Genomic DNA, 12,569 nt, shown 5'->3' with positions numbered 1-12,569 from the left:
ATATAAATCAATGCGGTGTTTGGCTTAAATGTAAGGTTGAAAATCATTCCATTTATACTATCATCCAGAATAAAATGCTTATGAATAAATTTAATAAAGTATAAGATTTATACACTGACAAATATAAAACATTGCTAAGATTAATGATTTAAATAAGTGTTAAGACATCTTGTATTCATGGACAAGAAGACATAAAATTTTTAAGATGGTAACAGGCAAATTTTATCAAAAGTTCAATTTCCCTTTTCTTTTGGAGAAATGGACAGTCTAAAACTGAAATTTTGTTAGAGATGCAAAGGTTAACAGAATATTAAAAAACAGTCTTGAAAAATAAGAAATTTGGAGGATTCATCCTTCCTAGTTTTAAAACTTAAGTTATATCAATCAAAACATTCTGGCACTGATATAAACAAAAAGCAGATCAACAAAACAGAATAGTCTGGAAACAAACCCATATGACTAAGGCCAGATGATTTTTTACATAGGCATTAAGAACAATTGCTGGAGAAAGAATAGTCTTTTAAACAAATGATGCAAAGACAAGATTTCCATGTGCAAAGTAATTGGGACCCTCACCTCCCACCATATGCAAAGACAACTCAGGTCAGAGACATAATGTAAGAGAGAAAACTCTTAGAAAGAAACAAGGCGAAAAACTCTAGGGCCTTCACTGGGCAAGGGCTTCTTAAATATGACAGCAAAACGACAGACAAAAAATAATTATGCTACTGGGAATTTGTCAAATGAAAAATGTATGCCTCAAAAGCAAGCATAAGTGAAGACAGCTCACAGAGATGGAAACACTCACAAATCATGTACTGGTGAGTGTCTACACACGCTAACAGAATGTATGAAGAGCTCTTAAAATGCCACAAAAAACTGAGTTATGAATGGGCAATGGGTACAAGAACATGATACCCCCAAATACGTTAAATGGTCTTAGATTATTTCCAGCTTAAGGAAGTTAAAAGGGATGTTAATCAAGAATTTATGCAAGCTCATTTTGTTTTGATAACTAATAACACTCTTCCTTTCACAGCCATAAGTCCCAGTGGTACAACTCAGGTTTGGCAGTGTAGGCAGCCTGCCATCTTAGCTGACCGAAATGGTGGGAGAAGTGAGAAGCAGAAATATAACCTTTCTTGTCATCTTTTTTCCCCAAATATTTTTCTGAAATAAAATTCATAACATTTCAGTTCACCATTTTAATAGTTTTAAAACGTACAAGTCAGAGATCTCTAGTGTATTTACCATGCAGTGAAATCATAACCATTATCTAATCCCAGAACACTTCAATTGACTTTCTCCCAAAACACACAGTCCCAGCCCCCTCCTCAATTCACTAGCAGCCGTAATTTACACCTGCTGTGGTCTTGCCTATTTTAGACACTGCACCTGGGTAACATTCTTTTTTTTGTTTGTTTGCAGTACTGGGGATTGAATTCAGGACCTTGCACTTGCCAGACAGGCACTTACTCTACTGAGCTATATATCTCCCTGGCCTCCTGGATACTGCATCTAAACAGAATCCAATATGACACAGTATTTGTAGCTGGCTTCTTTCACTTAGCACAATGTTTATATCCTAATTTGTATTAATTTAATACATGCTCTGCTGCAGTAGCTGGTGACTGTTAAGAACTAATGAAAGCAGCAGGAAAGGACAGTGGCAGGAGAGCTCCGAGATGGGCGTGAACTGCACAGGCGGAAGTGGTAAGCAAAGGTGGGACACTGCAAGTGGGCCAGGGAAACAGGCTCGCCTACTTCTACTAAATCTAGGAATATAGGGGAATTTAAAAATATAGACATGAATTCTATATAAATCTTACAGAAAAGATGATGTTAGTAGTTTCAATTTTTAAATGATGATCAGAAGCACCAGGGTTTTAAATCAAGATTTCACTTACACAATAGAAAATTGCCCAATCTTTCTGGTAAGCAAAAAGTTTTAATTACTTATTGAGATAACTGGGAAATTTGTGCAAGAAATACAATAAAATATATAATGATCAATAATATTAAATGCTTTGGAAAACTAATTTCCATAATTTTACAAATTAAGAGGAAAAACATTTCAGAACATTGAAAACAAAATAGGTTATAATCTGTATTAAATATAACATCAATGGAATTTGTATTTTGGTAAAATTTGCATCTTGCTTGCATTTCTTCAACGTGGACAAGTAAGCACAACCTCAGTAGCCAAGTTAAGCCCCACGCACTTTGCTCTACACACCTGGAGATGGGCACTGGAGCCACACCGCCCCGGCCCCTAGGGTTACGTACCAAAGGTGCACTTGGTGGGACACCTGCTGACCACGTGGCAGGTGTTACTTTAGGTTGCCAGTTGGCTCCCCCAGTCAACTTTTTTTCTCCAGCATTCCACTGAAGATCTCCCCTAAAAGCACATAAAACAGATAGACAACAGCAACAAACTGAGAATTAGAAAAAAAAAAAAAAAGTGGGGTGTGGCGCTTTGTATTCATTCATTTGGGTCTAAAAATAAACTATGTAGGTCAATTGATAATTAAGAGGGTGGTAAGGAACATCGCCATATTGTATCCAAGAGATTTTTTTTTTTCAATATGTATTTGGTACAGGGTCTACAGGGCGCACAGGGTCTCACTACGTAGATTGGACTCATAGTGATTCTCCTGTTTTCAGCCTCCCAAAGAGCTGGGATTACAGGCGCGCAACACCACGCCCAGTCTCAATTGCCGGTCTCAGTGCACTGAGGGGGCAGGGCCGGCCCAGCACACCAGGGATCTAACTCTGGCCCCTGCGCTCTGCTTAAGCAGGCGCTTTAGTCTGCTGAGCTATCAGGCTGGCCCTCTAAAAGATCTTAAACTCATTTGAAAAAAGTCATTTAGAAATTGGATCTCAGTGGTAGCAGGAATTTTCTGTTAACTATAACAGAAAAATAGGACAAAGATTCAGTTCCTCACTCATCACAGAAAGTTCCAAAAAATATGTATCATAAATCCCATACATTTATATATTGTTGAATTTAAGCTGCACTAATGAGGGCGTTTCTTGGATCTTAGAGGGCTTAACAAAAGCTGTCACACAATTGTACTGCACCTACAATGTGACTTCCGGTGACTATAAAACTACACCCAACGTGAAGTGCTCCTACTTGCGGTGACATGGCACACGCTGAAGGACACATATTATTCTCACCAACCTTCCTTAAACTGATACTCAACTGAGAATTTTTAAATTTAATGTTAGCTATGAATACTATAATGAACCTAGAATTTCAATCTACTGAAATACTCAAACCACAATCCCAGATATTTCTGTAGACAACACTGACACTCAGACAGAAAGAGATTATTTCTTTTAATTGTAAAGCAACAGTTTGGAGGTTTCCGTAGAATAACAACAAAAATAAAAATAAAACATAAACCAACTTTGAAATTATCTACCCTGAGAATGAATAATATACTCCAATGATTACAATGTTTGAAAGTCCCCAATAAAAATACCTGTCAGAAGGAAAACAGATGATTTAAAAGACTTACTTCTTCGATGTGGTGCCAGAAATCCCAAGATCTATAAAATACATAAAATAAAAAGAATGTAAACTTTTATATTCATTTTAGGGAGCATCTAAGAAACTGAAGAATTTGAGATTTAGAAAATTTCCATATTTTGTCTATGAATGAATAAATTCCATTACACACAAAAAAAACAAACTATGTTAGAACAAATCTATTACTTTGAGATTTTCTCTTAATTCCCATCAGACACAAGAATCACAGTTAGATGTGAACTGCTGTCCCAGGAAGAGCAGGTGTGACAGGCTTAAGACTGCTAGCTTCGGAAGGAGGACTGTTTGGTGCCTGGGACCTTGGCTAGCAGAAAGCTCTCTACACTGACATAAAACTTTGTATGATAACTAATAAACAACTCTACTGTTTATACAAGCAACGTTACGCTAAACACCACCTGCCTTCTTTCTGTAAGTGTAGAACTGTGAAGCATAGGAGGGAGAGTGCCCATGAAACCTGCAGTCAATAAAACCCCAGTGCAGAACTCCTCCAGGGATTCCTGGGGCACAGACATCCCACTCAGAGCCGGGGATTTAGCTCAGTGGCACAGCACCTGCCTTGCAAGTGTGAGGTCCTTAGTTCAAAACCTGGTACCCACAAAAAAGAAAAGAAAAAAACCCCATATCTCCCTCATACTCCTGGACTCCCATTGCTAGGGAAAAGCATGTGCCCGGTTCTCCATGGGACAGAACACAAGAGATCGCTGGCCTGGGGATCTTTCAGACTCAAGCCTGCATCTCGCCCCCTTGGGATCTAGTTTGCATCCTTCCAGCACTGCTGCAATAAATATCAGCAGAGTCCTGAGTGTGTAGATGTGGGGGTGGTCCTGGGAGCCCCCACACTCATGGCTTGATGGTCTGCTCTCATTTCAATTCATCGATTATTTTGGCACGCAGCTAGTTTGTTGAAGGAGCGTGTTAATATTTATCGCTTGTCAAATCATGGTATGACAAAATGATGAAGGCATATTTGAACTGAAACCCACACAGAAATTATTACACATAATTTTGGCCATGGTTTTGGAGACAGTGACTCAGTTTGCTGTCCTTGCACTCTAGGCCCAAGTGACTACCCCGCACGGCCTCCTGGGTAGCTGGATGAGCACCATCACACCTGGGTCTTTATTTTTGTTTGTAAAAGACAAAGAAACTTAATTTTTGAATTTTTCAAATGGACCACAACATTACAACTGTATGCATTACACAATTTTAAGAAATGTACCTATTAATGTAAAAGGCAGAAATAAGCATAAATATGTTGCAGACATGGGTGTGTGAATGGGTGTGTGAGTCCAGTTTCCAAATTCTGTGGTGGAAGGGAATGTAAGCCCAGTGCTGGGCCTTTGCGCTCAGGCATCAGTGTGCACAAGCCCCGCTGCTGTACGCTGCACCAGGATATAATCACTGTATAAAATGCTGGCTTTTAATATGGTGTTTTCATGGAAGCATATATTTTGATCAAATCTGTCCCCCTATTACTTTCAGCATCATTCCTCTATATTGTTCCTACTTTCTTTCTACTTTCATGTCATCTTATTTATTGATTGATTGATTGCTCTTTTTGAGACAGTCTGGCTATGCAGTTCAGGCGGCCCTTGAACTCCCTTTGTAGCCCAGGCTGGCCTTAAATGCACAATGATCCTCCTGCCTCAGCTTTCCAAGGGCTGGGATTACAGGCATGTACCACGACACCTAACGTTGTCCTTTTTAGATTACACATGTTAGGGAAAACATGGAAAGCTTGTCTGAGTCTGGCTTGTCTCACTCCTTAACACAATTAACATGATTATCTCCACTTCTGTCTACTGTCTTATAAAGGACAAAATTTTGTTTTTTATGGCTGAATAATATTACATTTGCCATTGTGGTTTTGATTTGTCCTACCCTGATGGCTAATGATGTTTAACATCTTTCCACATGTTTATTTGCCATTTATATATCTTTCATTTGGGAAAATGCCTATTTGAGTTCTTTTTCCATTATAGTTATATTATTATTGAATTGTAAGAGTTCTGTTTCTAGATGTGAGTTCTTTGTAAGCTATGTGCTTTGGGAATATTTTCTCCCATTCTAGGATTTTCTTTTCACCTTACTTATGTATTTATTTCTGTGGTACTGGGAATTGAATTCATATGTGCCCTGCCACTGAACTACACGCCCACCTTTTTTTATTTTGAGAGTGTCTCGCTCAGTTGCCCAGGCTGGCCTGAAACGCGTGTTGCTCCTGCTATAGCCGCCTGAGTAGCTGAGATTAGAGGCGTGTGCTTGGTTCAGTTTCTCGAGGATATCATTTGTGCATAAAAGTTTTAAATTTTGATGAATTCTTATTTTGTTTTTTCCTCTGATGGTTTGTGCTTAGGTAATGTATCTAGGAAGTCTCTGCCTAATCCCAGGCCAAGGGATTTATATCTAAGTTGTCCTTTTAGAGTTTCACAGTTTTGTATTTTACATCTTTGATTCATCTTAAATTGACTTTTAAGGATAGCCCCGCTTCATTCTTCTGCATGAGGCTAACCAGCTGGCCAGTGCAAGTTTTTGAAAAGACAGTCTTTGCCCTTACTGCATGGTCTTCGCAACCTTGTTGATATTGACTTGACTATGCATGTGAGGATCTGTTTCTGGGCTTTTTGTCTATTCCAGTGGTCATTATGTCTACTGTTATGCTACGCAACCAACTGTCTTGACCTTTGGACAAGTTGTGAAATTGAAAACATGAGACTTCCAAGTTTGTATTTTTCAGAGCTTCTCACAACCTTCTGGCTGTTTTGTTCTGGCTTCTTCTCAGGGCATAAACATACGACAGAATTAATGTTTACAGTTTTTCTCTGTCCTTTGAGAGAGTCCTAAGGATAGAAATTTTGTTTTGTTCAGTGAATTATCCCTAAAGCCTGGGAGAATGCCCACTGTGCAAGAGATTTGCAGAATAACTAAAATACAGATTGTCTTTTTGTACACAGACTGCATTTAATACCAGTTGCTCTCTGTTCTTGTTTTCAAATGAAAAGGAGACTAAAGCACTTAGCTGCACATAATGCACTTCATCTATACCCGCGTAGGTGCCTTACTGAGCTCTTAGGTAATATAATGGCTCGGGTTCTCCTAGACCACAGAATCGCCCCTGTCTGCCTGCCAAGGAACTGTGCTGGCTGGAATCCTGAGTATTTCCATCTACTCCTCAACATACTTAACCACAAGAGAAAGCAGAAGCAACAAAAATCAAAAAATAGAACAACCCAGCTCACATATGCTTCAGCTGAAGAAAACTAGGTTACTTACTGCCCACTAAGCTGGCAAGGGATGAATCAAGATCACTGCCCAGGGCTTTGCTGGCTGCCACGGCGGGACTGGGTGGTACCATGGAGACAGGGGTGGGCTGCCCAGCTGGCGCCACTGTTGGCATCAGAAGATCACCTAGTCCATCAAACACTAGAAATCAAGTAGACTAGGTTCAGAATACTTGACACAAAGATCACATGCGAAACTAAGAGAGTCACTGTCTTCTGAAAAACTATGGAAACAAACGAGTATATATTCTTCTAAGAGAAGGCATTTGTGACTGGAATACTCTGAACACATCTACATATGTCCACTCAAAAAAGTATGGGAGTACTAATGAACATGAGAAAAGAAAGCTGTATAATGCACAGGGGGAGAACAAAGTTGGGTTGCAATTCTCAGTAACTCTGTGGTTTTGAGAAAACTACTCTGAACTTTTTAGTTTTCTTAACTGTATATGGGAATAGTACTACTAATACAGTAAATAGCTTTTTTGAGACTATTAATTTGGATAGTATGTGCCATATGCTTACTACAATGCCTGCTTGTAGGCACTCAGTAAGTGGTAGTCATTGTTCTTTTTATTGAAAACAATAAAAACACTTTTCATTCAAAACCATAATGATTTATCACAAAGTCTAAATGATGTACTCCAAAAACCTAAGGTGCTTACTATAAAAATTGAATTTCCTTGTTTTCTAGGAGATTAGTATTCAAGTAAAATCTGATCTGATGTTCAGTGTCTAGTGATAAGTATCTGAAAAATAGTGGAATGTATTTTAGAGGTAACAATTTAGAATCTTTTCCTCATATATCAACCACTTCTGATTTTAAGGACTTAAACAGTATTTTAAATATTAGCAATCAAATTTCATCACTAATATTTATGATAAATACTACCTGTTTGGTTCCTAGAATAAAGACAGACCATTCAAAATTCAGACTCATATTACTAGTAACTACTTCAAAACTTTTTGGTTAAGTTTTATCAAAAACTATGCATATCTTCCATGAACACTATGATGAAGTAATTCTAAAGCAAAAAAGGACAGCATTCATCAGGCACTGGCAATAGAAGCAACCAAATTGTCAGGCAGAGGCTATATTGAAGGTGTTTCTGAAACACATTGAATTGCCAAAAACTCACCAATTGAAAATTTGTAGTAAGGACCCAGCATGGGAAGAGTAGAATGGAAGAGAATACAAACAAAATGACAGCAGTGATGAAAGGTTAAAGGCAGGCAAAGAATACTGTTTGTGTCCCCACTTCATACACTGAGGGCCATGCAAGCTTCACAGGGTGTCAGCAAGAGCAGGGGAGTGTCACATACTTAGATCCTATCTGGAGACTTAGTACAAGTATTTACTTTCTTTTTACCATTTCTACATTAGGTGCACGTAAGCTCATGCATATAGATGGTGTGCATGTTAAGCTAGATTTCTGCTAAAAGTAAGAAACAGAAACACAGAGAGGGTTTCAGGTTATTCTTAGTTATCAAAATATACCAGAAATTTTGATTTAAGTGACAAAGTAAAGAGACTTACTGAAGTTTTAAAATGAAGTTATTATCACTGAATATTTGCTTGTTGTAAATTTTCTGAAAATGCACTAACCTCAGGTGGTATATTTTATCGTTAGTACAGATGACGAGAACCTTTGAAAATCACTGCCTTACCTGACGGATCAAAGGAACTGCTGCTGGAGGTGGAAGGTGCTGCTCCAAAAGCGGCCTCAAAATTGGGCTGCAGCAGGTTATTCTGAGCTGGAGTGACAGGCGATGGAGAAGGGGCCATGAAAGTACCCCCAAAGCCTGGGGAAAATTCGCAAGGAAACATAAGCAAAACCAGCCAGTGGCAAGCAAAGGCCATAAAAAGAGTCAGAAAAAGTTAAAGGAAAGGGAAAAAGAAATGAGTGCATGTCGCTAACAGTCAATGAAACTGGGCCAGCTTTTTTTTTTTTTTTTAAGTTTTCAAGTATCTTGATAAACCTTATAATAATGAGACTTAATTTAATTAGAGATAAAGTAGCATATAAAAATACTGAGAACCTGTGGCATCCAAATTTGTTATAATGGAGCACGTTAGGTAAAAAAGGTAGGAATCATGTTAAAATTCAGATAGTCTTTATTACATTGAAATTTTGCATTTCTTTAAATCACAATGCCAGAAAGCTCAAAAATGTCCATTCAGTATGATAAAATAATTAGAACAATATGCATCAAATCTTCCTTAGTACTGTGTTTCTATGTTTTCCGGCCACTGTTTTTACCACCAAGTCTAGGCCCCTCCTAGCACGCTCTCAGAACTCCTACAAGCATCCCAACAGCTTCCTGGCCCTAGTCGGCACCTCCTCCTGGCTGGTCTTTGTAGTGGAGCCAGCATAACCTTCCTGAGGAAAAAATGCAGAGAAAGCCACTTCTCCAAAACACTTCACTGGCTCTCCATGACTTTCAGATTCCTATAATGCAAATCCCTTTTCAGCCATTAGCCCTTTCTGCGTCCACTCTCTAGCTCCTGCCCATGCCTGCAAAGTGGGCTGCGGCTGTAACCCACCACTTGTGTGCCACACGTTGGCTTTGGGAGGACTCTGCTGCCCTGAACAGCTACCCACGGCTGCTGGACAACCCACCCGCACTGCGCGTGTGTGCGCACACACACGCACATACACACACGCACGTCTGCAGCACGCGCATGTGGCTCCTTCCTATCTTTATTCCCATGATCCCCAAATCCAAATCACAGGGATGGACTTCTGCGGTCTGTCTTTCATTTTTCTTGTTTTTCCACTAATATTCAATTTGGCACAGTGCTTAAAACATTGAGTTAGTATAGACTGAAGGAAGAATACTTTGAGAAAGTATGACAATATCAAAGATTACTAACAATTAACAGAATTTATCTAGAGGCTAGAAGCAAGTAACCTGTGAAAGAAGTGGTGTCTTGGTGAGACGCTGGGTGTTCTGGTTTACATCTAGATGTCTCCCAAAGCTGGGAACGTGGGGAGGTGCTTGCATCATGGGGTCATGGTATACTTGGTTAACAGGTAAATGTGACACCAGGAGGCAAAGCCCGGCCTGCAGGACGGACGTGGCCTGGGAGAAGGCAACTCCCTCACTCTTCACTCCTTGCCCTTTCTGCTTCTCGACTTCCAGCCCTAACAAGACTCCTGCCATGGAAACTCCTCTGCCACGGTGCCCTGCCTCGGAGCTAGCTAAGGGCGGACCTAACTCCTACCAGCTGAGAGGCACCAGCAACTCTTTCCTCCTTTCATTCATGGGTGTCGACTACTGCATCCCAGAAACAAGAAAGAAACTAAGACAGCAGGCAATTTCCTACTATAAAGCAATTCGCTGCCAGTAGAACTCCTTCTCATACTCAGTTTGGGTACACACTTCCTTCAGATCTAGCCTCATCACCTCTTCTTCAAAAAGTTTACGAAGAAGTAAAAGAATGGTTTCAAAAGTAAGACTGTATTCCAGTTTATAAAATCAATTTGTCATTTTGAAAATAAGTTTCACTAAAACTATTTTCTAAAGGAAGTAGCAAAAATGTTCAAGTCATGCTGTCCCTGGGAATTGACAGTGACTTGGTTTGAGGCTTTCCTTGTATACACATACAAAGAACTGCAATTTGGAAAAACTATTACCAATTAGAAAATGTTCTTTTTAAAGTCCACAGTCTTAATCATCCAGCAGAAAAGTATAAAAACGAAATATAAGTAGTGAAGCCATGCTGTTATGTTGAGCTGTGGGGGACTCAGGTCAATAACTTCTGACATTGCCAGTGAAGCGGAAGACCCAATGCTATTATGGGCTACTGGACTCTTTTAGAATATTTGCTGAGTTTACACACCTATAATATTCAAATAACGGAACTTAACAAAAAAAGGGGATACAGATGAATGTCCATTTTGTATCTGTGCATTCAAAGTGGTTAGGACAGATATATAGTTACATTCTCTTAATGAATAGAGGGATTTGTTCTAATAGTGTTTGTAAATAGGATGTCAAGTCCGCATCTTGTACAGCAATTAACCACTAGGAAGAATGTATGCAATGTGTGAATTATTGAAACTGTCCTACCAATTTGGTTTGAAACTGTCTCAATTGCTATTTATCAATAAAATTATGGGGAAAAAATTAAAAAAAATAAAAGCCAGTTCCCAAAGATTAAAAGAATAAAAAAATAAAGTTCACAGTGACCCTATTAAGTAATTTGAGCATCTCCCTGATATTGGCATCACTTGTATATTTTTTTACTGAAGAAAGACACTCTCAAGATCAGTAAGAACTAGTAACTCTGTGAAGGAAGAAATACTTCTTTATGAACGGGTGTGAGTGTTCTGGTTTTAGGGAGATATTTGGGTGCTTTAAGACTGATTTCTAAAAATCATCTCACAATCAAATTGTAGCATACTTGTGGTTAATTCAGGCAACTGTTACCATGTGTGCTTCTCTTTGTAATAGATGAATGTGGAGATAGCTGCGCCTGAAGCAGGTTCTTAAGCCTGGCCAAGGAGGGACTACTATGTTCTAGAGTCAAAGCATAATCAATACGTCCAAAACCGTCAGATCCAGCCCTTTCTTTACATGGCTGGGAGGAATGGCTCAAAGAGAACAAACACACCCAGCCAAGATTCAGTAGAAAGAGGAAAAAGCGCACATTTATGCAGATCTAACCTCTTAGTAATAATGAACTTCACTTCAAGGTAACACACTCAAAGGTGAATAAATAACACTCTTCTCTGAAAAAGGTCCTACCTTCTATAAGAAAGTAAAACATAAAGCTCCCCACGTACCACCCAGTGTTCAAGGCATTCTTTTTAAAGCTGAACCTTGTGAACCATACCATATGCCCTCCCTGTATTTAACCATTTTGATTCATGTGGTTCAATCTTAAAGCATACATTAGCTCATCTATTCCTCGGGGCAACTCCACAATGCTACACAGAGGAGAAAACAGGCTGGAGGAACTAAATAATAAGCCATTTAGCCCAGGTCACACGCACAGGGTGGTGGCAGAATGGCTTTTTCTATCAAACTCTGTCCTCAACCCCCTTTGAGACAGGGCCTTATATAGTTCAGGCTGGCCTCAACTCACGACATAGCCCAGGCTGGCCTCAAACTTGTGGCCATCTTTCTGTTCCAGCCTCTGAGAGCAGGGACTACATATGTGTTCCACCACATCTGGCTATTCTCAGTTCTTTCATGAGAACATGCTTTAATATCATAGGATAATTAATAAGATATTAATTGACATAAAATGATCAACTATTTTAAATTTTAAAAAGTAGTGCAACACTTTAAACAAAGAACGTAACAAGAAAATTACAGACATTAATGAAGAGTTTGGGGAATTTTTGCTGTTTAGTAACTGAAAGGTTTTAGAGCTGAAACAATAGTAAGAGAAAAACCTAAACCACTAATCCTTTTACAACTTTCCAAGTTTCAAGGTGTCCTACAGAATGGAACAGGAAATAAGACAGTAACCCATAGGCTTCTGCACGTCCTGTAATTATACCTGAATTCTCCTGAACTATCACTGATGAGCCTGCCACCCCGGGGACGCCATCATCTGCAGACGCTCTGGCTTGTTCGAAACATGACCAATCTCATCGGCGTTGACTTCCTATTTTTTATTTTTTATTTTTCAACAAATAATACACTGCATATATTCTTCTTAGTGGTTAATTGCTGTACAAGATGCAGACTTGTGATCCTATTTACAAACACCATTAGAA

General features: G+C 39.1%; 1 protein-coding gene across 3 annotated transcripts in view; it reads right to left on the bottom strand.

Moving 5' to 3' along the window:
• Window positions 1-12,569, bottom strand: part of Snap91 (synaptosome associated protein 91) — a 137,393-nt gene that overhangs the window by 12,088 nt on the left and 112,736 nt on the right. For all 3 annotated transcript variants that reach the window (XM_023711957.1, XM_023711956.1, XM_023711958.1), the window contains 4 exons: window positions 8,506-8,640; window positions 6,830-6,979; window positions 3,525-3,555; window positions 2,287-2,398 (listed from right to left, as the gene is read on the bottom strand). In XM_023711957.1, the coding sequence (XP_023567725.1) occupies window positions 2,287-2,398; window positions 3,525-3,555; window positions 6,830-6,979; window positions 8,506-8,640 (428 nt within the window). The remainder of the gene's footprint in view (window positions 1-2,286; window positions 2,399-3,524; window positions 3,556-6,829; window positions 6,980-8,505; window positions 8,641-12,569) is intronic.

Source organism: Octodon degus, unplaced genomic scaffold (genome assembly GCF_000260255.1).
Source record: "Octodon degus isolate 3935 unplaced genomic scaffold, OctDeg1.0 scaffold00022, whole genome shotgun sequence".
Taxonomy (NCBI): Eukaryota; Metazoa; Chordata; class Mammalia; order Rodentia; family Octodontidae; genus Octodon; species Octodon degus.
Note: the sequence above shows the minus strand (reverse complement) of the source record. Positions and strands in the feature narration are given on the sequence as shown.